The sequence below is a fragment of the Miscanthus floridulus genome, chromosome 5, assembly GCF_019320115.1.
Source record: "Miscanthus floridulus cultivar M001 chromosome 5, ASM1932011v1, whole genome shotgun sequence".
NCBI lineage: Eukaryota > Viridiplantae > Streptophyta > Magnoliopsida > Poales > Poaceae > Miscanthus > Miscanthus floridulus.
In genome coordinates, this window is record NC_089584.1 from 138,983,490 (window position 1) to 139,010,450 (window position 26,961).

General features: G+C 47.7%; 1 protein-coding gene and 1 pseudogene across 1 annotated transcript; one reads left to right on the plus strand and one right to left on the minus strand.

The window, feature by feature from the left end:
* The first annotated feature begins 13,304 nt into the window (after window positions 1-13,304).
* LOC136453832 (proline transporter 1-like) lies at window positions 13,305-16,467 on the plus strand. Its single transcript, XM_066454388.1, has 8 exons — window positions 13,305-13,703; window positions 13,808-14,032; window positions 14,352-14,446; window positions 14,567-14,753; window positions 14,944-15,068; window positions 15,199-15,414; window positions 15,526-15,756; window positions 15,869-16,467. Exons 1-8 carry the CDS (start codon window positions 13,517-13,519, stop codon window positions 16,016-16,018), a joined length of 1,416 nt encoding a protein of 471 aa, XP_066310485.1. The 5' UTR covers window positions 13,305-13,516; the 3' UTR covers window positions 16,019-16,467.
* A 2,481-nt stretch (window positions 16,468-18,948) lies between these two features.
* Window positions 18,949-22,896, minus strand: LOC136453833 (E3 ubiquitin-protein ligase RGLG2-like; annotated as a pseudogene).
* Window positions 22,897-26,961: the final 4,065 nt, after the last annotated feature.

The following is a 26,961-nucleotide window of genomic DNA, read 5'->3' on the forward strand; positions in this document are numbered from 1 at the left end:
TGAGGATGGGCTCGATTTAGAACATAAATGGGGTATAGTGAGTTATAGGGTGCCTTGCCATGCTCAGCCACTTTATCTTGTGCCTTGGTGAACGAGGTCTCCCCCTCTATCGGCTTCTGAAAAAGGCCGACCATTTTGAATGGACACCTAAGGCCCACGAGGCACTTGACAAGGTCAAGCAGCTACTGACGAAAGCCACAATCCTGGTCCCTTTGACCGATAGGGAACCGTTTCTGCTCTACATTGCAGCCACCACGCAAGTGGTCAGTGCCGCCCTGGTGGTAGAGCGAGAAGAAGAGGGACACGCCCTCAAAGTGTAGCATCCCATGTACTTCATTAGCAAGGTCTTGTCCGATTCTAAGACTCGCTACCCCCAAATCTAGAAACTCCTATACGCCATCCTTATCGCCAAGAGGAAGTTGTGTCACTACTTCGAGTCACATCTAGTGATGGTTGTGACGTCCTTCCCTCTCGGTGAGGTCATCCAAAATCAGGATGCCACAGGAAGAATCGCAAAGTGGGCAATCAAGCTGATGGGTCAAGGCATTTCATATGCCCCCTAGACGGTTGTCAAGTCCCAAGTGCTGGTTGATTTTATTATAGAGTGGACCAGGATCCAAATGCCACCAGCAGTCATCGACCAAGAGTACTGGACGATGTACTTCGATGGATCGTTAATGAAAAAAGGCGCCGACATGGGGCTGGTCTTTCTTTTGCCCCTCGAGATACGCATGAGGTACATGGTTCGCATCCATTTCCCCTCCTCCAACAATATGGCCGAGTATGAGGCACTCATCAATGGCCTATGCATCACCATCAAGTTGGTATCCGATGGCTTGACATTTGGAGCGACTCCCCGTTGGTCATCGACCAAGTCATAAAGGAATCAAGCTGCCACAACGCCAAGATGACTGTGTATTGCCGAGAAGTCCGCTAGTTGGACGTCAAGTTCGATGGTCCCAAGCACAATCACATCCTGAGGTGTCTCAATGAGGTGGCCGATGCGCTGATGAAAATGGCGTCCTACCGAGAGCTGGTGCCGGCGGGTGTCTTTGCCAGTGATCAGTACAAGCCCTCGATCCGCTACAAGGAGCCAAAACAAACTAATGATGGGCCACCTGCCTTGGGCTCAAGGGCTAACTGGTCGGCGGATCCATCCGACCCCAAAGTCATGGAGCTTGACGAGGATCTGGCAACAAAGCCTGACCCTCTAGCAGAATGGAGGATGCCTTCTCTGTGAGGCACTGCCGATGGTCAAAATGGAGGCTCGGTGGCTCACGCGTCGTGTAAGTCCTTTATCGTTATTAAGGGCGAGCTCTATAGGCAAAGCCACACCGGGATCCTACAGCGTTGCATCCCCATCGAACAAGGGAAGCAGTTGCTGGGTGATATCCACGGTGGGGTCTGTGGACACTGTGGCAGAACCGCCTGAAATAACTCACTTTCGGAGGTGCTTGTTTTCAATTAGACACTATGCACCCCAAAGGTGAGATACATTAGGCAGTTCTATCGAGCACACCCCATGGGAGAACCCAAAAATCTACATTTTTCAACAGGACCATAAATGGAAGAATAAAGCTTACAACATTTTAGCCATTTCTTACATCACTTTCCATGCAACATCAGAGTATAATATTTATTATTTATAACAGCAGAATATAACCATGTTATCAGAGTTTCGGCGGGAAATAAAATCATTTATTGACAAGTTAAACTTTAACACGATGATCCATTATATACATCATAACAGGTTATACGTTTTTCCATTGTAAAACATTTTAGGTGGAAGTTTCAAAAAAACTCTATGTCCATAACGTTAAGGAAATCCTCGTTGAGCCCACCAGGAGGTTTCCACACATAAGTGTCAGCTCCACATGTTCTTGCCACCTGCAACAGGGTAGAACAAATCCTAAGTACTCAATTATACTCTACAAGACTTACCCGTAGGAGGAAAAAAAGACTCTAAGGATATGCAAGGCTGACTGGCTTGTGAGTTTGTTGCATCTACATGAAGCATTACTAAGCGTGCATCCTTATATTCAATTTTATTAGCAGTCATCATTAGTTCATTAACTAACCATTCTATGTAAGCACCTGTGCTACTTTTAAGCAGGTGGTAAGCAATCAAAACTATTTTACCATCTTTCATATTTCAGTTCTTACTATGGTGCTAGATTGTAAACAAGTCGTATCGGATTACCCGGTGATTTGTGAATCAATGTGCCTAGCTAGGTACCCCGAAACACACGCCCTGCTTGTACCCTAGGCACAAGCAGGACCAACCCATCACTCTGTTGTCAAGGGGTCTAGGTCCCCGTCCAAACTTGGACTCCAAGCCTCCACACCTGAGTCCTAGACTCAGTGTGGTGCTTAGACCTCCACCATCCCTGCCTCTAATTAGTCGGTCTAGAAAGAGCCGGAACCCATGATAAGAGGGCAATGAGCCTTCTCTGCTCCCATAAACAAGTATGTGCTCAGGATAATAAGTCTGTGACCTACCTATAACCCAATGCAACGGCCGGTCCTTAACTGACATCGGCGGAACAAGTGCAATCCAAGCCTCGCTCGAATGCCAAGCCAAGTCTAGATCCAAACTACCATTCCATCCGGTCTCCAATTATCATTCATATATATTCCATGTGATAGTAATATAATAACAACAATAATATCTTTCCTATCTCTCGTGAGTGACAGGTAATCACTCGACTTCTACCGGAGTCCTATAGCATAGCAGTCGACATGATCCTGTCATACTAGTAGGACTCAAAGGATAATGATATATATATGCAAGTGGTTTTCATTTAACTCCTTAAAACTTAATGTACAAGCATAAGATAAAGTGCAGAATAATAGGGGTTATGCACCGGGGCTTGCCTGGGAAAGATATAACCAAAAGTTAGCATTCCATCATGGTGACACGATCATCTAGGCACCATCTTTTCCGCTAATTCGGTCATCTCCATGATCCATCGTTGTTCCTATTATGATATATGTGGATGCAACGCATAGATGTAAATAATCAACGACAACCGAAACTCTTAGAAATTCGATTACGCCTCGCAAGCTAACGAGATAGCCCTAACGTGCTGAGCTACATATCTAGGTTGTCGAACTAGGCGCTAATTTCCCACAATGTTCTAGTTATAAAATCCATAGGTGTTTCGGCATTTTATTGATTTAAACATATATTTTTGAACTAGAGCTCATTTAGCTACCTTAGCAAACTAATTATTATGGAGCTACAAAAATTATAGTGAGCACCTAATAATGTTAGGAATCTACTTTAAAAATTTCATGGCCAAAGCTATTACCAATTTGCCATAAAAATTCCTACAATTATTAATCTAAATAACATTAAACACTTTCAAATGATTTAATAGACCTTAGCATCAACACAAACATGTATAAACTAACCATACTATCAGATAGACAACATTTTTAGGAACTCAACAAAAATTATTTTATAATTTTTGGACACTTACATGAATTGATATTAATTATCAAAGATTAGCCTAGAATTAACATGATATAACTATTTCTAATTTCTCAGGAAAAAGAAAAAGCAAATTCGGCCTTGCAGCCCAACGAGGCGTGGCCCACGCACAGGGGAGCCCGCACGCGTGCTGACGCATTTGCACAAAAGTCCTCGCTGTAACGAAACCACGTGTCCACTATGCGTGCTATTCACGTAGTCAGCAATCATGCACAAATGACCCTAAAATAATTCACCTTCGCATCGGGATGCGACTAGAGGGGTGCGGCGGTGCTCCACGATGGCACCACCACATCAGCTATGGCATGAAGGTGGTAGAGATTAGGTAATGGTGCATAGGGTGAAGTGGGGAGGGAGGCGAAGCTTGTGATGCGATTGGTTGAACGTGAGGCTCTAGGGGTGGATGAATGCTCTCGGCATTTGCCGATGCGGCCTTAGAGGCCCGGCGGTGAGCGACTCCAAAATTGGAGTTTGTCGTGGTGCGAGTCAAGGCATGGTACGGCCAAGTGGCTAGACGACTCACAGGCGGAGCCTTAGAGGTAGTGAATCGACATGAGGTGACCTATATCTACCGAATTTAAGGAAGCGGCTTCGTCGGCCATGGCGACAGGGAAGAAAATGCTAAGGAGAGGGAGAGGTAGGTCCGGCTCGGTCTGTCCTCACCTTGGTGGGAGCTATTGATGCTACCAGGGTGACACGTGCTCAGGAGCCAAAGCCAAAACGTGCGCGTGCAAGCGGTGGGGTAGCATGGCATGCGCGGCCGTAGCACCGTTAATGGCAAGGCGACAGCGCAAGATAGCAAGGGGCAAACCCATGTGCTCGGAGACATGACAGGCAGCAGCATCACGACGCAAGACCGCGAGGGCAGCAGTAGCAGCGGCTGCTCTACGATGTGGCATAGAGGACAGCAGCAGCACGACCATAGAGGCATCCAGAGCGACAACGCGAGGCAGGACTAGGGGCACAGGATGGGGTTAGCGGCCCGCTGCGACTGGCCTCAGCCAAGCCAAGAAGGCTCAACCAACCCAATGCGATGGCGTGGCACGCAAGACATGACCAAGTGCACGGCGTGGGGTGGACACGTGGTGACCACGCCCACGGCACCAGACTGCTTGAAATGTGACATGCATGAATTTTAAAGCTTCAACCACGACCGATCTAGCTCAGTTATGACCCAACCAACTCAGCCAAGCTGATGATGGTACCTAAGGCTACTAGATGGAGCAAAATACTCAGACCAAGGTAGACTAGAGAAGAAAATATGGGCATGCCAAGTTGGTGCCGCCAACCGGCGCCCAAGACCTTAGACTAGCTGTCCAAACATCATTTTCTAGCTTTTTGTACCAATTAATTGATGATCAAAACACATACCAACTAAACCAACCCCTATACCATTGAAAAGTACTCACTTTGATGCAACCAATGGTGCCAAAACATGAAACTAATGTTTAGGCATTTTTGTTAAAATTTAAATGACAAAATAGCATTGTCTATTATCATTTCAGACTCACAGGAATTCAATGTTCGATTGGTACTAACCTCCCCTAACACTTTTAATTGAATTTTTAAATGGTCTCAACCTTGCCAGATTCAACTAACAATTATACCATGACCTAGCCCATACTACATACTAACTTTTAGAACCAAAATATCTAAGAACTTCCTAATTAGTTTGTCCAATATAGTTCACCAAAAATGATACTTTTAAACACAAGTTCAAGTGTTTGCCGGCAACGAAATGACCGTTCTTAAATCCCAAGTTCGATTTTTGAACTTCCCAAATTACTAACTAATAGTATTTATTCTCTAAAAATTAATGTTGCATTTTCATCTACTACACTTACACTCTAAACTTTATTTAGGTACTACATACAAATTATATTTAATTTTTGTTTATAAAATTTGCTTTCGTGCCAATGTTTAGAACTGCATAGTCTACTCTTTGCGTTAGGATTTTCATTACACATATAGGCATTTAAGTAATCTAGCTCACTATATTTATTAGATCCATCTCTCAGGCCATAATCTCAGTGCTTAGCGAGTTCATAACACCAGAGGTGTTACAACCAACCCCACTTAAAAGAATCTCGTCCTGAGATTCGAAACAAGAATCAGAAAGGGAAATGCGATTGCACCTTGCATATCTAAAATTACACGTAAGATTACACGGCTTCAAATACTAAATCACTTGGGTATTTAGGGATACATGGTTAAGAGTAACCTAGTACAACCAAGGCTTAATCTAGAAGTCAGGATAGATGAGGGCAATGGAGAAACAACAAAAAAATGATTATCCAAAACATGGCGTATGTCCAACAGATCTAGAAACAGGAGACTGAGAACTCAAACATCGTGAACCCTGAGACCAAACTAACCAATGGTAGACTTGAACATATAAGCATGTTTAGAACTACTTATTCTACTCTTCGCGTTAGGATTTTTCATTACACATATAAGCATTTAAGTAATCTAGCGCACTATATTTATTAGATCCATCTCTCAGGCCATAATCTCAGTGCTTAGCAAGCTCGTAACACTAGAGGTGTTATAGGCACCATGCCGTAGCTAGGACCCTAGTCAGAAACATGTTCTGACAAGGCTTCTACTGGCCGACCGCAGTAGCTGACGCTGAACAGATTGTGCGCACCTATGAAGGGTGTCAATATTACGCTTGGTAGACCCACCTACCAGCCCAAGCACTCTAAACGATCCCCATCAAGTGGCCATTCATAGTCTGGGGGCTTGATCTGGTCAGACCTCTCAAGAGGGCACCCGGGGGCTACACGCACTTGCTTGTCGCCATAGAAAAGTTTACAAAGTGGATAGAGGCTCAACCGATCTCTGCGATCAAGTCCAAGCAAGCCGTGCTATTCTTCCTTGACATCATCCATCATTTTGGAGTTCTGAACTCCATTATCACGGATAATGGCACGTAGTTCACTAGGGAGAAGTTCCTCCGATTCTACGATGAATATCACATCCACGTCGATTGGGCCACCGTGGTGCACCCCCGCACAAACGGGCAGGTCGAGCGCGTGAACCACATGGTCCTGTAAGGCTTCATGCCTAGGATCTTCAACCGGTTGAACAAGTTTGGTAGATGATGGGTAGCGGAGCTTCCCGTGATGCTCTAGAGCCTGAGGACAACCCTAGCCGGGCCACCGGCTACACGCCATTCTTCATGGTCTATAATTCCGAGGCTATCCTCCCAACAGATCTCGATTATGGAGCGTCGAGGGTCAGGGCATATGATGAACAGGGAGCCAAGGCATCCCTCGAGGATGCCATGGACTAGCTAGAAGAAGCACGCAATGTTGCCCTCCTCTGCTCGGCCAAGTACCAACAAACATTATGCCGGTACCATAGCCGTCGAGTGTGGGATCGGGCCTTCAACATCAGAGACCCGGTGCTCCACCTCGTCCAAAGCTACAAGAACTACCATAAGCTCCCTCCACCATGGGAGGAACCCTACGTCATCGCGGAGGTGCTCTAACCAGGCACCTATAAGCTCAAGACCATCGAGGGCGAAGCCTTTGTCAACACTGGAACATCGAATAGCTACGTCGCTTTTACCCTTAAATCTATGCATGCTTTCTCTTATCGGTTTTGCTATTGACTCCTTGATCTTTAGTGACACCTGACCCTAGCAATGGCAAGGGGCTCAAGACCATCGACGATGAAGTCTCTATCAATGCCTGGAACATCGAACAACTATGGCATTTTTGCTCACCAGCGTGATCAGAGTTTTTTTGCCCGCACCCTGAGCTTTAGCCTTCGCCTTCCCAAGAAGGGTTTAGAGGGGCTAGATAAGGGTATATATATCCTTTCTAAAATAGTCACCATGCTCGACCCATTCTCGCATTAAAAACGTAAAGGCAAGGTTTGCGGAAATAAACACTGAGTAAAACTGGTTGAACCTCAAGAAACCTACGCCCTAGCAGCTATGGCATTTTTGCTCACCAACGTGATCAAAGTTTTTTTGCCCTCACCCAAAGCTTTAGCCTCCACCTTCCCAAGAAGGGTTTGGAGGGGCCCACCGATGGAATCTCCATCGAGAAGAGGCCAGTGGGTCACCCAAGTCGATCGGACAGCTTGGGCCGCTGCTGAGAGATAGGTAAGGAGCAGTAGAATGCCCCATGCAGGTTATGCTAACTCCATCACGAACGACGGACCTGGATTCCACTCGGACATATCTGATAAGAAACCCACCACTCAAGCCATTGAGGTAACTTTACCAACCCCCACTTTACTTTTCTAGTGCATGAGCATTCATTCATCCATTCTCATACATCCAAGCATCGCATATGCAATTATTGTGTCACAACGCTTCGCATCGCGTCACAAAGCGGTAGTCGTCTCATTCAACATGAGTAGCAATCGACCGGGGTTCAAAGATCAGCCCGTGAAGGGCTCAAGGCCGCCTCATGTCGAATAGAGCCAGGGGAGAAAATGTAGATGAGCCCCAGTGGCCTTTGCCCAACCCGCTCAGAAGCGGACAGGGTCATCTCGACCTTCTTGTTCGATCCTAACCTTGAGCCATGCCCACAGAATCTCCATCGAGGGGAGGCCAGCGGGCCACTTGAGTCACTCTCTGAAATGACTCGAGCATCCACCAGGAGGTGGGTTAAGGAGCAGTGGAATGCCACATGAGGGCTATACCAACCCCGTTATGAACAACGGACCTGGTTTCCACTCGGACATGCCCATTAGCGAGCTCACCGAGTGTGACACTCGAGCCATCGAGGAAAGTGACGTTAGCTCAACCCCCCAATTGCGGAAACCATGGATGGGGTGATGATCACAAAGCCGACCCCTCGACCGAACCCCTACAATGCGTGGGGGCTCGAGGGAAGTTGGACTCGCAAGGAGACCAAATGCACGGTCGTAGAATGATGGCTCGGACCCTAGGGAGGTGTACGTACGAAAACTAAGAATAACATTTCTAAAACAAAAAACGCTTTCTCCTACCAGTTTTGCTATCGTCTCCTCAATCTTTAGTGAAACCTGACCCTGGCAATGGCAAGGGGTTGGGTCTCACTCAGGCGCTGATAAGGGTATATAGATACCCTTTCTAAAATAGTCACCATGCCTGACTCTTTCTCACATTAAAAACCTAGAGGCAAGGTTTGTGAAAACGAACACCGAGTAAAACTGGTCGGACTGTAAGAAACCTATGCCCCAGCGGCTACGGCACCCTTACTTACCAGCATGACCAGCTTTTCCCGCCTACACCTCGAGCTCTATGGTCTTAACAATAGGAAGGGTTGGAACACTTTAAACCCTTTTTACACATAAAAAGGGAGAAAGAACAAATTTGTTCAAATGAAACAAAAGAACAAGTTTGTTTAGACGAAACAGAAGGGTTGGAACTTGTCCACTTATTACAAGTGCACCACCTGACCTATCTAACTAAACTAACCCCTCGAGGGGATGATTTCATCTTCTATCTTGGCACAAAGGTCATGCGCCAGGGGGCACCTCCTTCACGATGTCGTCTAGCTCAGCATCGGAATAGATAGGCGAGAAGCCTTGGCTCATCGTTGCCAGATCGATGTTCTTGTAATGAGAATGGGCGATCATGAACGATCGATGAACACCAAAGTGAAGCACACTCCTTGCGACATCACATGTCTAGTCCATGATATAGGTGGCGCGAACTGCTAGTGAGTTTGTCTCCTGCTCTAGGGCCAGCTCGAGTTCGTCGAAGACCAGCTAGATGGCGACGCGTAGGTTGTCATGTTCATCGCTCTCCTTCTAGAGGGTGTCCTTCACCTCATTGAGCTCCTTCTCTAGGCTATGACTCTTCACCACTTTCACCCCAAGCTTGTCATCGAGACCTACCCAAGTCACATACCGACCGTGTCAAAAGTCTTACCACAGATTCCAGGAAGAAAGACAACAAGGGAAACCAGATACTTACCATCCGCATCCGCCCAAAGCCTACGTACCTCATCGTGTTGTCGGGTCACCTTGGCCTCTAGGCGCTAGACCTCTTCTTGGCGCCGACTGACCTCCACGGCGAGCCTGATGGACACACCCTCTGCTACAACCTTCGGGTCCCTCTTCCTCTGAAGCTCACCCTTGAGGTGGTCGATCCGCTGTTGAGCGTCAACATGCTCCTGGCATGAGCGCCGTGGGCATCCTGGCCCATGTTCGAGTCTTGGTCGGTTCCCAGTCCATGGTTTTTCCTCGAAGAAAGACAACGAGCCCTTGGGACCGGCCGAACGGACCCAAGAACTATATGGACTGGTCGCCAAGAGTCTAGAGTCGGTCACCAGCTGACCCATGCTAGACACCTATGAACGGGAAGCCAGGGCCCCACTCAGACTAGCCCATTAACAGCTCAACAAAGCACCACGTTTTCGTCCATCGAGGAAAAACGTGGCATGGCTCAGCCCCTCCGTTTTATCAGAAAAAACACTTGAGGAACGGAATAGAATGTCATGACCGACAGATGACGCCTACGCATGGCGCCAGTGACGAATAGGGCCACGATATGGAGCCATCCCTGTTGACATCTATAGGATCGGCGAGACCCGTATGAAGGAGAAGAAGGACCCAGCGATCCTAAAAGCCTTCTTCTCTCTCTCTCTCGTTCTTCTCCTTTTCCTTCACTGTAACCCATACTTTTCCTTTACCTATAAAAGGAAAAGCAGGGCGCCCCTATCGAGGGGAAAAACAATGAACGAATTGGAACACTAGAGCACGACACGAACACACAGCTGAGCGGCAATCGAGCTCTCAGCACCTGTTCACTCCTTCCACCAGAGACTTGGGATCCTTTCCCTCTCTCGCCTGTTTGTAACCCCTGCTGCAAACCAAGTGCCGGTAACACGAGCAGCAACGAACTGGACGTAGGCACGATCCGCCCAAACCAGTATAAACCCTTGTGTCCTCTGAGCACACCATCCGAGCCAGACGCGCAAATATAAATTTACTCGTCGGTGGTCCAAAAACATTGATAGTACGACGACGGACCGATCGGGTCCTAGGGGACCAGAATCAAGAATAATCTTTTTGACCTCCCGAATCCCACGGTTGCATGCCCCCAAGAAAACCAATCGCGACAAAAGGAAATCACCGTCCTACCAGGTCACGCCGTGGGCTACCAAAAGAAGGCCAAGGCCTCAGACTCCTCCTGTCCGGAAAAGCCTCCAAAGGAGTATTCTACTCCTCCACAGGCTTGGGGCCTCGTGTCGGGTATTAATAGTAGGGATACCCAAAGCAAGGAAGTTAGTGCCCACGCTGACCTTCCCGGATGGCTCGAGACGTATTAAAATGTCTCGCTCGACCCTAAGGCCGCGGCCTCCGTCTCACCCGACCCCAAGGCCGCGCGCTCCATCTCGCCTGACCCGAAGGCCGTGGGCTCCATCTCGCCCAACCCCAAGGCCGCGGGCTCTGTCTCGCCCGACCCCAAGGCTACAGGCTTCGTCTCAACCGACCTCAAGGCCACGGGTTTCGTCTCGCCCAGCCTTAAGGCCACGGGCTCCGTCTCACCCGACCCCAAGGCCGCGGGCTCTTCGCCCGACCCCAAGGCCGCAGACTCCGTCTCGCCCGACCCCAAGGCCATGGGCTTCGTCTCGTCTGACCTCGGGCTCCGTCTCGCGCGTCCTCGAGGACGTGGGTTCCGTCTCGTTCGACGGGGACCCATACCGCTGCCAACCACTTCAGGTCCAAGCGTATGGGCCTGGGTTAAAACTCTGATGCCAGGGAGTAGGCTGGCATGCCTCGATGTGATCTATTGCCATGACGGGTCATACCTAGGGATGCACATCAAGAACAGTGTCGGACGTGCCAGTACTGTTCTGCCTAACCCTCGTACGGACGCTGACAGGCGCATCAGTTCACCACGACGTCCGTCGGGACGGAGTGGAGCGCCATGACCGGCAGATGACGCCTGCGCATGGCGCCAGTGACAAACAGCGCCACGACATGGAGCCGTCCATGTTGACATCTATAGGATCAACGAGACCCGCATGAAGGAGAAGAAGGACCCGACGACCCTGGAAGCCTTCCTCTCTCTCTGGTTCTTCTACTTTTCCTCCTCTGTAACCCGCACTTTCTCTTCGTCTATAAAAGGGAAAGCAGGGCGCCTCATGGAGGGGGCGAAAAACACGAGATCGGAACACAAGAGCATGACACGAGCACGCGACTGAACGGCAATCGAGCTCTCAACACTCGTTCACTCCTTCCACCAGAGACTTGTGATCCTTTTCCTCTCTCGCCTGTTTGTAACCCCTACTGTAAACCAAATGTTTGTAACACGAGCAACGACGAACTGGACGTAGGGATGTTCCGCCCGAACCAGTATAAACCCTTGTGTCCTCCGAGCACACCATCCGAGCCAGACGGGCAAATACAAATTTACTCGTCTATGGTCCGAAAACACCGACACCTTGGCAACACAAATCTGCTAGTCACCACATCCCACGTCGGCCTCCTCGCCAACTCTGTGGGTGCCATCCACGTAGGTCTCCTCGCCATCTTCATGGCCGCAATTGGCACACGGTCACAACAGACCGCCGCCCTCCACTAGCAAACAGACGTCAAGCCCTCCATTTGCTGCGTCAACGCACTCCTCCTGGCTGTCTTCCATCACTGTGGACACCAATAACTCGAATCCTCAACTAGGTCTCCACCTTCCTTGCCACGACACCGGCCGCTGCCACAGATCGACAGGGCACAACCTTCCAAAGCGACGCCTCCAAGGAGGGGCACGACGCCACTGACGCTGTCGTCGCCTGACCAGAAGGTCAAGGTTATACACCCAGGAAGAACACGCCGCGCGACTAGCGCAAGGGGAGAGGGGCCTTTCGATAGACGCTTCCAAGGAAGTAAACGGCACCCGAAGGCGTTGCCGTCATCGACCCAAAGAATGGGTAAAGCTTTCGCCATGGCCCGTGGACCCCATGCATGACCGTGGCCAGCCCGTGTCCGCTGCAGCAGCCTTTCCCGTCGAGCCCGTCGACTGTCTGCCCCAGGCCGCAGGTGGTGTACTGAGAAAATAAGGGTAGCTCAAATTCTTAGTGATGGAAATATAGAATCGTGTGGAAACACTCTTGAGGCAGAAATCAAGGGTGTGTTTGGTTGCTCGAACGAGAAGCATGTTTGGTTGGTTGTATCTGCCGATGCAATGACTCTGTGAAGATATTTAGTTCGTTGTATGAGCGGATACAGAGACTATCCATGGACCATATGGGACTAACGTGTGGGCTAGCGTCTTGTACGCTGAATCCACCTAGCTAAGCTCCCGAGTTAAGGTCGAAATGGCCTTCTCTGCGGAGCCACGATGAAACCGTATATTTGCATGAGTGAAGTTATCGTACACAGTAACAGCAAGCAACCAACCAAACAAACTTTTTTCTGAGTTAATACGCACAAGCTGACAAGCGAAACCAGGACGTGGAAGTAGCGAACAACCAAACACGCCCCAACTGACCTGCCTGACTGCCTTCCCGCCGGTTTCAGTCGTTACTCCTCGCCAATGCCCGAAAGCTGGCACCGGTCAGCACATGAGCGCAGCCTTGCCTTTGCCTCCGGCCTCCACCGCCGCAGCCCGCAGCGGTGGCCGCCGGCACCACATCACGCCGCTATCTCACGCAACCTTTTTTTTGCCACTCAACTAACGGACACGGAAAAGGAGGAGACGGCCGACGCGCGGAGAGAGAGCAAGTTGGCACCGAGGACGAGGAGACACTACTCCTACGTAACAGCAGCACGACGTTACAGCGCTGATGAGGACAGAACGAAATCGCAACCGATACACTAGCCCTTCTTTGCTCTGTCGTCTATGGGAGCTCTAGCGCCTGAACTTTCGAAACCAAAGGCATTGGTGCTGAAATATCAGTTTTTTTCTTTTCTTTTCTAGCTTGGATAGCTTATCAGTGGAAATTAACCTTTTCTTTAGCGGAAATCAAATAGGGCTTTATTTTATTTGTTGTATACCCGGGGACGAATCAGCAACGTGGCTTTCGCATCTTCGCTCGTTGCCTGCCCAAATATGCATCGCCGTATCGGCTATAAATGCAGTGTGTTAGGCCAAGTCCCTCCTGGGCCGTGCAAGCTGCTAGCTTAGCTCATTTGGAACAAGCAGGTGACAAGAGAAGAGGAGCAATGGCTGGTTCTTCAATGGACACTGAAGCTGCAGGCCACGAGCTCAAGCAGGGCAGCGGCTACAGCATCCCGGCTACTGCTCATGCGGTAGACACAGGTACGAACCGATTGAAACATGCATGCATGCTAGCTGTTCTAAAGAATTTTCTGACGCGATTCTGAAGAAATCGTATTCGTATGCTGGTTGTTGCCCGCCTGCAGACTCGTGGCAGCAGGTGGGGCTGCTGATGGTGATCGGTTTCAACTGCGCCTACGTGCTCAGCTTCTCCAACCTCATGATGGTGCCCCTGGGCTGGGCCTGGGGCGTCGCCTGCCTGCTGCTCGTCGGCGCCGCCGCATGGTACGCCAACTGGCTCCTCGCCGGCCTCCATTTCGTAGACGGACAGAGGTTCATCCGCTACAGGGACCTCATGGGCTTCGTATTCGGTACGCACATAGCTACAAGTTACTATGTTTTAGACTTCATTTCAGATTGTAACTTTGTAAGTCGTTTTAGTTTTGTACTAAGTTAAATTTCTCTAAATTTAATCAAATTTATAGACAGACATGCTAACGTTTACAGGAAAAAAAATATATGTATTAATGTACTGTCAATGCATATATATTTCAAGTTTGATTTAATGAAACTGATAGAACTAGATGTTGATAAACTTGTCAAAATTCGACTAGTTTGACATAGGACAAAACTAAAACGACAATTTGTAACAGATGGAGTATCTCATATGTTCTATGCTTTGTTCTGAAGGGAGGAACATGTACTACATCACTTGGTTCCTGCAGTTCACCACTCTACTTCTGTGCAACATGGGCTTCATTTTGCTAGGCGCAAGAGCACTCAAGGTACAAACTATATCTGACCAGTGTATTCAGATTTTATAATAAATAAACACATATAGGAATCAGCAGCCACGCTTAACGCCGTATACCTCACTAGTCACACTACTCGTAATTATTAACCAGGCAATCAACACGGAGTTTACCCACACCCCTGCCAGGCTGCAGTGGTTCATCACCGCGACGGGATTCATCTACTTCGCCTTCGCCTACTTCGTGCCGACGATTTCTGCCATGAGGAACTGGCTCGCCGCGTCGGCCGCGCTAACATTAGCGTACGACGTCGCTCTGCTGGCTATCCTGATCAGAGATGGTGATCGCCGTTAATCTCTTCCGTCCTCTCTCTCTCTCTCTCTCTCTCTCTCTCTCTCTCTCTCTCTCTCTCTCTCTCTCTCTCTCTCCCTCTCCCTCTCCTGTGTTTGGATATCGTTCTGCGCTTGAATCTATCTGAGTATTGGGACTTGGGAGAACAAATTAGCAGATTTGCTGTCGTTTCTTGTTAGGGAAATCGAACAAGCAGAAGGACTACAACGTCCACGGAACCCAAGCCGAGAAGGTATTCAATGCGTTGGGCGCCGTCGCTGCCATCCTCGTCTGCAACACGTCCGGGCTGCTCCCGGAGATACAGGTTCGCATCGCTCTCTTCTATTGATGTCAACTCGTCCCGATCGAGCTCGGCGGTGACGTGCCGGTGCGTGCATACCGGCCGACGACGTGTGTGACGCTTTACATGTTTTGGTCTCGCGGTTTAATTTCAGTCGACGGTGCGGGAGCCGGCGGTGCGCGGCATGAGGCTGGCGCTGCTGCTCCAATACACCGCCGGCGCCGCGGGGTACTACGGCATCAGCGTGGCGGGGTACTGGGCGTACGGGTCGGCGGTGTCGGAGTACCTCCCCAACGAGCTCGGCGGCCCGAGGTGGGCCGCCGTCCTCATCAACGCCACCGCCTTCCTGCAGAGCATTGTGTCCCAACACGTACGCACGCTAGCTTCTTTAATTTCACGTGCGCCGCCGGCCGCACCGGCCAGCAACATAGACGACGTACGTTAGCGGCGCTAACAAAAGTCGGTGGACGTACGTGTGCAGCTGTTCACGGTGCCGATCCACGAGGCGATGGACACGCGGCTGCAGCGGCTGGGCGAGGGCATGTTCTCCCGCTACAACCTCACGCGCCGCCTCTGCGCGCGGGGGCTCGTCTTCGGCTTCAACGTCTTCGTCACCGCCCTGTTCCCGTTCATGGGGGACTTCGTCAACCTCGTCGGCTCCTTCGCGCTCGTCCCGCTCACCTTCACGTTCCCCAGCATGGTCATCCTAAAGGTGACAACCTGATGGCTCGTTGCTGTAGGATATGCATGCTGAAGACTTCAATCTGTCGGAACAGTAATGGGATGCATGAGTGATAAATTTGATGGTACTGTGTTGCATGCAGATCAAAGGGAAGAGCGGTGGGAGATGTAACAGACTTTGGCATTGGGGGATCATCGTTTTCTCCTCGGTTCTCTGCGTCGCTACCACTGCCGCCGCCGTTCGTCTGATCTTCAACAATGCTAGGATCTACCAATTCTTCGCCGACATGTAGTGAGGAGTAGTCCAAACACATGATGAGGTGATATCGTCACGATGAGAGGTGATATTGCCACTTCTCAAATTTTTGTTTGGTCGAGGAATGGAAGGGTACGGCCACCTCATGTTTGACAAGGACATGCATGATCAATAAGCACCATGGAGTCATCCTATCAAAATTCAGAAATGGGCTTATTGTGATGGACAGCCTCCTCAAACCAAACATCTCTATTCTCCGTGAAAGCTTAAAGGCAACTCATGAGGTGTTCTTTTAGACACCACATGTGATTCCACATGCTTATTTCTTGCAAGTACTAAGAACAATGTTAGTGTTGTAAACTTACATATAACATCTCTAGCCTTTTGTCTCGCGTGTATTATGTGTCGACCGATTGCGTTATAGTGGTATGCTTGACCCTAGCTAGTCTTGGGCTCTCAGACTCATGCCTGTATATATATATATATAATCGCCCTCACTTTGATTAATGAATTATTGTGTATTTAGTCCAATCTTGTATGCAACATGCTTCCATGATATTACTAGAAGGTTCACATCTACGACCTTATCACTTCTACTTAAACCCTACACTATCATAAATTCCTCGCAGTTCTGTCCAGTGTCGGAGCCAGGACTTTGGAGTTGGGTATTCCCATCTCCCAAAAAGAGTCTAATCCAAAGATCCAAAATATAGTTCATAGATAATTAAAGGTACAAATTGTTCAAGTCTAAGATATGCATGGAACAAACTAATACTAAGAAATTACATAATGCTTAAAGAGAACAACAATTTTGCTTTAACAGTGTGATCTTTTATGGCTTATAAGCGGATGATGATGTCTTTCTCCTTAACTTATAACTCTTCAGGGCATTTTTCAAAACGACTTTAGCAACCTCTTCAAAGTTTGCAGCTAGCATATTTAACAGCTCAAAGAAATTTACTTTATTAAGTGAACTTTCACTTTCATCGTGTCCCCGAGAAGGTAACCTTTACCTTACAATAAATGTAACACATTTAACGGAACTAGCAAACATGTATGTGCTTTGCAACGAGAAAAATGATATTACGTGTTAACAAAGACGAAAATGTTACATATCAATTTATGTTTTATCCTTTCTATAAAATTTATTTAAAAGCTATAATTTATTTTATGATAAGTTACTGTTGACAATAATATAATAATGTTCAATTTTTTTTGAGGGGAATATAATAATGTCCAATTAAACCTGAATCGAGGAATTTAGGACGCAAAGGACCAGTAGGTCAGGAGCCCGCCACCGCTCGCCGGGAGTAGGTGGATTTAGGAGTAGATAGAGAACTGATAAGGGGATTGGGGATGTAGGGAATCGAAATTGCTACTTTGGGGGTGTCCGTTCCGTCCGGACGTACCCGCACAGGAACGACTCCACCGCGCGGACGTGAACTCCCGCTCGCATCCAACCCGTGACCCTTCGCTTCCACTTCCTCAGTCCGCTCGCTCGCTCCCCGTCCGCCGGTCGCTGCTGCCTCCCCCTTCCTCCTTCCACGACCTCCATGCCTCGGGCCATTCTCCAGGCCGCGCCGAGACGGACCGCTGCACCTGCGTCAGGTCGCCGCCGCTGCCGCTCCCTCCCTCTCTCCCTCCATCTCGTGACCTCCATGCGACCCCACTGAAGACGAGGGCGAGGGTGGCGACTCCGGCGAGGTAGGTCTAGATCTGAGCCCTCCTCATCTCCTTCTTCACCTCCTCCTTTGGATCTAGCTCTCCTCCTCCTCCTCCTATGGATCTGGATCTGAGGGACGCGGCGGTGGCTAGGGTTTCCGGCGAACTCTGTTAGCAGTAGCCTTGTTTTTGCTGTTGCACGAAGTAATTTTTCTTTAGTTGCATTAGTTTTTTCCTGATGTTGCAACTCGCATTGCGCTTTGTTTCTTGTTGTTGCAGTAGCGTTGTTTTGCTGTTGCAACAAGTAATTTTTCTTTGTTGCATTAGTCTTTTTTCTGATGTTGCATCTCGCATTGCGCTTTGTTTCTTTGTTGTTGCAGTAGCTTTGTTTTGCTGTTGCAACAAGTAATTTTTCTTTGTTGCATTAGTCTTTTTTCCTGATGATGCTTTTCTCGCATTTGCTTTTTGTTCTGTTTTATTGCAGTAGCCTTGTTATGGTGTTGCAACAAGTAATATTTCTTTGTTCCATTAGTTTTTTTTCTGATCTTGCATCTCGTATTGCAGTAGCTTTGTTCTGTCGTTGCAGTCGCTTTGTTCTGATGTTGTAGTAGACTTGTTCTGTTGTTGCATCTCGCATTGCGCTTTTGTTTGATGTTGCAAACAAGTAATACTTCTGATGGGAGCGCGGTAAGGATGCAACGCACCTAGCGTGAGCGCGGTGGGGGATGGGTGGCGCGACAGGATGGCGGGGGGACGGGACGCGGCGGGACAGAAGGAGTCTACTGTTTCCGTGGGGCAGCGGGCGCTAGGTGCTCCGTTGTTTTGATCGGTATCGAAACGAGTCGGGTGTGGCTTCATGCGTGGGGGGCGTGGGGGGCGGGACACTCGGACGGGTCCGAGGAGCGTCCAGACGCGCCCCCGAATCCGGGCGCTAGGAGCACGGGTAGGGAATTGCTATCGTGGTTTCGCCCGTTGGGAGGGTCACGCACGTGACGCGGAGTCGCAGAACACTGAACAACGCTCTGCAACGAACCGGGTTCAAAGAGACTGGTGTTTCCCAACCCGCAGTGCCCTCGCCTCTGAAAACCACGCAGTGCCCCCATGCCATTGCCAGGTCGTAGCCGTAGTCGTGCAATAAATTCACGCCAGCTGACAGGCGTATCGAGATCAAACTCTCAAATCTTTTTTTCAAACACGCTCAGAAGCACTAACATATCAAGTAAGAATTCAAATTAGCACCCATGATAACCGCGCGCTCAAACATAGGCGAGGCTGCCCGAGCAAGACTCGGGACACACCATACCAAGCATAATTTTTTTTAATTCACCAAAAAAATACGGTTTTATTTTTTTACACAATTGCAAGCAAAGAACAAATCAACATATCTCGGACGAAACTAAAAGCACGGGCACAAATAAAGAATCCTCTAGATCTGACGTCAGAAGTCTAGACAGGGGAGAATTTCGGCATGTACAATACAACTATAGAGTTGCAGGTTAGTAACCAAGGCACCAAGCTGGAGTTGCGGGTCAGTGCCCTACACGCAATTGTCTGATCCACCACACCACCACTTTTGTGTTTTCCTCTCTTTTTCTTCTCTTTTTTTTTTCTTTTTGGCAAGCTGCAATTCGGATCATTCCTGGTGGATATGAATACTGGGACAACCCTGAGCGATGGATCAACAGCCCTGCAATCCTCGGCTCCAATCGATCCATGCTTTCCCTGCAATCCTTAGATCCAATCGATATATGGAGTGCCGTTCCAGCGTTCCGATTGCAAATGGTACATGCTGTCCCGATCCTCCAGTGTGACGCAGGGTGGCTCCAGTATACCACCCATTGGCAATGATCCAAACCACTACTTGCTAGTATAGCTTTATCCTTGTAGTGATGGGATTGCGACAGATTGGGCACGACTCGAGACTCTGTCCGCAGTCACAGCAAGTCTGCAAAGAATATCCTTTGTTAGATAAGTATATGAAGCTGACGTTTCAACACACTTCCACAACTGAATATGACTCGTCCAACAAGGCACTTAATCTATCTTGGCATCTTAAGAAAAACAGCACAGGCATACTAGTCCTCATAAAAAAAGGTGTAGATCAACTGTAACACAAGAAAGAGAGAGAGGTAGGAGATTCACCTGGTGTCCACAGCCAAACGCCATGTCTTTGGGGTTCACAAGGCAGATAGGACAGACCTAGAAGGCAGATAAATGTTGATGGTCAGAGACAAATGATGCACAGATACCTCTAGGATACACATAAACTCAGAGATCAAGCAGAATAAATTATTTTGTCAGGGCACATGAAGTTGTACCTGGTTGTCATAAGTGGACTGAAGGTGCGGCTGGGGTGGCTGTATGTGGAGTTTCATAGTGAGGATAGGGTGATGCGGATGAAGAGCTCTGCGGGTAGGTGGTTGGTTTACTAAAGCTTTTAGATGAATAGGAATAAGCATCATAACTTCCAGTAGGGGGAGGCAGAGGAACTCTGTCAGGAGACTTGAAAGAGCGGCGACTGCTTGCAGCACATTGAGACAAGTCAGTAGGCAATTAGAATGAACAAATAATCAAAGCAAGAATGAGGATATGATTCAGGGAAAGAAAACATACCCTAAAATTCCTAATTCCACGGTTGCTTTATACTGTTGTGGTATCTCCATCAATGCTGAAAGAGCAAATGCAGCCTCTTTCCTTGATTGTGCCATGTTCTTGGACATTATCTCCGAGAAATTTACAAACTAGACAAGCAATAAATTCTCAATGTTAGGGAAAAAGAATTCATCATACAAAAAACGCAAACATGTTTAATGACATCAATCTCGCAGACATGAGCTATTAGGTATAGGTTCCATGTCGACTTACTTGGAAATTGTCAAAAGCTCGAGCAGGAATGTTGTCATCAAATTCCTTCATCATGTCCCAGGGGCCATCACCAACTCCTACTAACACAATGGACAAAGGCAATTCACTGCAGACAAAAGACAAGCTGAAACAATCAGAAGTGTTTCTGACACAGGAGGCCAGGAAAATTATGAAACATGATGATGTCATAGCTGTAAGTAAATGTCAAGACACCATTTCAGTAAGAGTATTTTGAAACAAGGTAATGAAGCACATTTATGTGGGTGTTACCTGGCCTTCACAATGGCATCAACAGTCTTTTGCTCTTGCGAACTCAGCTGTCCAGATGCAGTATCTACACTCCTCGTAACCTGAGTAATATACAGATTAACAAGAGAGAACTATTCAGCCAAGCAATACACCAACGAATTATACAATAACAGCAAATGTGAATTATTCAGCCAAAGGTTGCTATTGTCACTACTCGCTACTGACTAAAGGATTCATAGTAGACTAAGGGGAAAAGGGAGACTACAAGTGAAAGGAATCAGATAGAACACATTTCAAACAGATATTATGTACTATAAATGCTTTATTTCATATAACAACAAAATCCTATTTCATTGTTGCATGTATCGACATGCTAGATTTGGGTAATGGCAATATACAGGTAAGAAAAAAAAATGACTTAAAAAAGGATAGAGTATTCACAGCCATCAAATTAGTTGCATAACATCCCAACAAGAAGAGTTAACATGGTACCTGCCCATCTGCAATTATCAATAGGACGTGGTATTGCCCGCCACTTTGCTCCACAATGGTCATAGCCATCTCAATAATTGGTGCAAAGGATGTTGGCCCTGTTAAGAATTAGTGTAAACAGAAGATGGAACATATGAACAATCCAATTAAATGGATGAACAAGGTATAGCAGCTTACCAGCTAAGCGCAAATGTGGTACAAGTTCCCGATAACGATCGAGAGCTTCTTCGAATCCATTGCAAGGTCTATCGTCAGGAGAGAAACAGAAGACGTCTTGATCATGTGTTGATGCTGAAAGAAAAAAGTGCATGGTGAATTAGGATTTAGAGACACTATCAAATAGTGTAAGAAACAGTCAACCGTGAATGAAACCATTACCATCTCCAAATCCAAAACATGGAATCAAATTATCTTCGTCAAATTTCGATAGTGTTCGCCCAATAATTGAGATGGCTTGTTCATAGGGATTTGGTGCGTTGCTAATGTGATGTAGACTACGTCCATGGAAAGAGAATTTGCCTGATAGAAGGAAAAAAATCATTAGCATCAGGAAGCGAGGCATTTCATCAAACTGTAAGGCAATGAAACAAACAAACAGTTAATAAATGCTAACCTGTCCACTCATTGCTCTTTGTGAAATCAATGCCAACAATAAGATTTGATGATTCAAGTCCTGCTTGAGCTAGAGCATCAGTAACCTGCAAAAGGGAAAGATTTGGTCTTCAGAAAGATAGTCCAGGGGAAGCATAACTGAAATGTGGCCAACCGAGCAACTCTAACCTAACACAACTACACAAATGCCTTCAATATTGCCAAGTTGCCAACCTTACAAAAAATATTGTCTATTCTTCCAATGAGCTGTGAGCACTGACCCTGCACAGCATCTACTTTCGTGTGCATGAATCCTTCATGATTCATGAACAGTAGTTGATGGTTGACTAACAAATAGAACCACCATGTTCTATATCAGAATTTGCAGAGCCCCACATCGTCATCTTAAATCTCCTTTGAAATTTTAATCGACTGCAGATTGAGAAACTACGAAGCACAGATCGGTCATGTTCCCTAAACTTCGTAGCAAGTAAGGAAACTAGGACCCATAGATCCACAGGCGTAAGCGAACGGGGAGTTCAAATCGAGCCGATTCACTGCTTCCACTGTAACTAAGATCCAAGACCTCGCTACGAATTACCAATGACATAGCAATCGCACGCGTACCTGATCAACCGAGTGGTAGTCGTCGGCAATCCGCGAGTACCGCCGGTCCAGCTGCCGCGGCTTCGCGGCCTGCGGCGCCGGAGCAGCGGCGGCGGGCTGGTACGCCGGGGGCGGGTACGGCGCGGCGTACCCTCCTCCCTGTTGTGGCGGCGGCGCGCCGTAGTAGCCGGCGCGCGGGTCCTGGGCGTAGTACGCTCCTCCGGCACCCCACTGCGCCGACGGCTGCTGCTGTAAGGAGGGCTGGCGCCGCCCGTGGCTGCTCCCGTCTCGCGAGCTGTTTTGCCCCATGGCTGGCTCTCGGTGTGTGGTTGGCCGCTCGGTCAAATTTTGGATCCCGCGTGCGGCGGGTGAAGGAACACGAAGAAGCAGCAACCGCCCTCCCTGGGACTAGTTCTGCAGGAGTATAGGCGGCGGCGAAGGAGACCAGATGTGCGAAAGCGTCTACGCGACGTCGGCCGCCGCCTCGCGACTCGCGAGATCGTAAGGAGAGGCGAGGGGAGGTGAGCTTCGGGTCTCCTTCCTCCGGAGTCCGGCGACCGTCACGTTTGGATTTGACTGAGGCACAGGCGAAGCCGCGCTGCTGAGCTGGTTGGCTACCGAGTTGGAACTCGCAAGACTTTTGTGAGAGGTTGTTTTCACCGGGGAGATCACGGGCTGGACAAATCGGGGTTAATATATGACGTAGGGTTCTGGCCTCTGGGTGGGGCCAGCCACACTAGTTGGAGAAAGAGAAGGACGAAGCTCTCGTGGACCTGCAGCCCAGCGTGGCGGGGCCGCTCCGCTGCGTATAACACGTGCAGAGAAACGAAACTTTTTCCATCCTGTATGTAGGACAACGGTTGCGTGGAAAGCACGGATCTTAATGCATCACGGCTACCGTCTTTCAGCAAATTCTTGTGTATTTTCTGGTCACGGAGAGTTGGATTAGTAGCTAGCATCCATTGAGAGACATGATCCTTGGGAATTTGTCATGATTCCCTCGCAAAGTGTACTCAACCTGTCCCATGTTGATCTTTCACATGATTCCATGATTGCGTATTTGCATGGCATCGGATCCTTTTAAGTATCCGGTTGATCCATCATGCATGTGCTACATGTCTTATTGGCGCTCACTCAATCTGCGACCATTTTTCGTAGTAATATTTCATTCACTGGCCGGCTGCCATGTCTTTGTGGATTCGTAGAGAAGTATCTATGTTTATATATCTAATGTTGAAATAATTATTCGTCTTTACCTTTTTACATGTAATCTTTTAGACGCCAATAACACGCACGCACATTATCCCATATCAACACGCGTACACAAGTCATATCCCTATGAGCATATCCGAAGGACTGAGCCGACAGATAACATATCACTCTTCCTTGTCCAGATCTTACTATTATCATCTACATGTTTTCAATAATCTATTTCCAACACAAAATCACGTCTTCAATCTAAAGGTAGCAATGATCCAAATTCAATATGAGAACCCCGAACAACACGTATCTAGCCACGCAAAGTCTGATTTGAAGAGGTACCAGAAGAGAGACGTGGTTATTGCATAAATCTCAGCCATAAAGTCATCTATTGGTGACATGTGAGAAGTTGTACATTATTTGCTAGTGCAACCCGATAAGGTGATTGGCTAATGTATAATCATTCAGAGACGACTTGGGCCGGTATTGAGGCAAGTCTCTGTGTCTGCAGTATTATATTAGTCTTAAAGTCTGTCGACCTATTTAATTTAGGTCAATGTACAATCTTATAAAATAAAGTATGGAAAGTAGGAGCATTGTTCTTTTTGTTGATCAGGAAACTACCCCCCTACTTGCAGTTGCATTGGCCGTTTGACGTCATCTTGAGTACCAAAGCAATTGTCGTCAAGGGCTCACGTATAGGAGTAGGGTGTTTGGGACCACGTTTTTTTAACTTCGCTCTATATTTTTAGCTAAATAGTTTCAGCTCCACGTACTCTGTTCGAGGAAAATTGGTGGAATTGTGAGAGCACCTAAAGAGATGCTCCATAAACTCCAGTTTTTTTTTAGAGCTGCTCCATGGTGGAATTTATGGAGCAGTCCAAAACACTCCATATACTACTTTTTTTTCAAAAGAGGAGTATTATACTACTAGTACATCAGCAGCACGCTTTTTATAATTGTCCAAGAGAATGACTGCAATCGTACGGTGGACATATTTTTATTTTATTGCCATACTGCTGAAGCGCTGATATAGATAGACGAATCAGTCACGAGGGTGTCCGATACGGCACTGCGTACACATTCAAAGATACAGCAATACCACCGGAAAGAGAGACTACGCGCGTATACTTAGCTCGTAAGAAACTAGATAACGTGGTGGAGTGAACCTATCATTTATGAAGTCGCTAGGTCAATGCTTGCCTCTTCTGCTAGGGTCCTACCATGGACATGGATCAGGCCTTGTTTAGATCACCTCCAAATTCCAAGTTTTTTCACTCTCTCTATCACATCAATTTTTAGCCACTTGCATGGAGCATTAAATATAGGTAAAAAAATAACTAATTGCACAGTTTAGTTGGAAATCATGAGATGAATCTTTTGAGCTTAGTTGGTCCACGATTGGACAATATTTACCAAATAAGACGAAAGTGCTACTATTCATCGGGTTGAAATTTTTTGCAATCTAAACATGGCCTCAACTTATAAGTCAGTCATGACTTATCAGCCAAACGAACAGAGTAATAGTTGATACACATGTCTAGTTAGCTAAAAATTAGCTTAAATTAACTATGTTAGACTAGCTAGTTGGCTAAGAGCAAGGCTAATAATACAGCCGGCTTGTTGGCTGTAAGGTTTCTTGCAGTCTTCTCTCAGCCCACTCATATAGTAGTTAGCTCTTTACAGTTAATACATGGCCCACTTGTCTCTCTCACAGACTTTCTTGGTTCTTGTGCCCAAACCGGCTGTAAGCTTACAGCCCGCTTCTCCTCTCTCTCCTCCCCTCTCTCCTCTACCTCAGCATTTAGTTGGCTTACAGCCTACTATTATACTTGCTCTACCAATTAGTTGGAGACTTGGCTAAAATATTAGCCCGTCTATTAGACCTCTTGTTTGGACGACTAAGACTAATTTAAGCCAAATTAGCTAGCTTACAATTAATCTATGGTATAAAAAACATGTCCTAAGCTTAGCAACCGACATGTATTGATATTAAGCTATAAAAACTTAATTTTGCTGGCGAAGAAAACCTCAAACTTTAGTTAACCGACGACGCTAGGATTTTTTTTTTTTTGACCAGCTTGAATTCACTCAGTCGAACCTAGAATTTAGATGTGCTATTAAATCACTTGTAATCACTAAGGGCTAATACTCTTTCGTCTTATACCTAACCTACCTTCAACGACTGATTGATGGTGATCTGAAGAAAAAACAGGTATTTAATGCTGCGTTAGGCTGGCAAGTTTTGCAGGACAAGCGTCAAACGAAGTTGGAGAAGGAAACGACCCGGAAACTCCGACCCGCAAGCTGAATAATCCACAGCTGCTGATCGGTCAGTTCTATTCTATCTACTACCTGCTCTGGTTGCCCCTAGTTTAGCTATTACGCTATCGGCAGCAGTTGCTTAGCTTGCCTGCCGCGGGAGATACGCACCACGTCCGTGGAAGCAACCTGAAAAGTGCTGCGCCTTTGGGATCACTCACACGGGTGGGCGCCGCCGCGCCGGGCGGGCAACGGTGGCGCGGCGCAGACGGCACGTGGTAGTCGCCGCCTCACCGGGCGGGTTACGTGCCGTCGCGGTCGCGCGCAACCCCCACGACGCACGAGGCCACGACGCGCGCGAGGGGCGACGGGCTGACGGCTGACGGTGTTGTGTGTGGTTGCCGGGTGAGGATGCAATCACGATCACGCGGTCGCTTCTGCAGTTTGCACCACAGACAGAGGGGTGGAGTCTCTGCACGTCACGAGGCGGCGCACGCGCTTGCCTCGTCGCCTCGGGCTGGGTTCTCTGGATATCCGACGCGTCTGGCTTTAACTCTTTTCACCCGTTCGCTTGATCGTTTCTATACCATCAAGCGAACAGGGTTTTTGTTTCTAGAGAGAGAGAACGTTTGACTGCCTGAGGTAGACAACACAGGTCCGGTCCTGTCTCCACGTGCTGTGACTTATCTTCCGACGAAGCTTCTGAAGTTTTGAGGGCCTGAGTTTCTCAAAAAGTGCTAGCCATCATATCAAATCTTGTGATACGTGTATGGAGTATTAATATAGATAAAAAAAAACTAATTGTACAGTTTGGTTGAAAATCACGAAGACGAACATTTTAATCCTAATTAGTCCATGATTAAACACTAATTGACAAATAAAAACGAAAGTTCTACAGTAGGCCAAATTCTCAAATTTCACGAACTAAACCTAGCCTGAGCAGTGAAATGCCCATTTCATCAGCATCATGTCTTAGCAACTTGCGATTGTCTGCTTGTGTAGACTGATGGTCGTCGAAAGAAAGAATGCGTTGACGCGCATGTTACGTCCCGA

What these genes read in the sequence shown, in the direction of transcription:
- LOC136453832 (XM_066454388.1), top strand. Translation starts at nt 13,517, where the DNA reads ATGCAGTGTGTTAGGCCAAGTCCCTCCTGGGCCGTGCAAGCTGCTAGC. An exon ending in CCTCATGGGCTTCGTATTCG is followed by an intron (nt 14,033 to 14,351) that starts GTACGCACATAG and finishes TTTGTTCTGAAG; the next exon opens with GGAGGAACATGTACTACATC. An exon ending in TAGGCGCAAGAGCACTCAAG is followed by an intron (nt 14,447 to 14,566) that starts GTACAAACTATA and finishes ATTATTAACCAG; the next exon opens with GCAATCAACACGGAGTTTAC.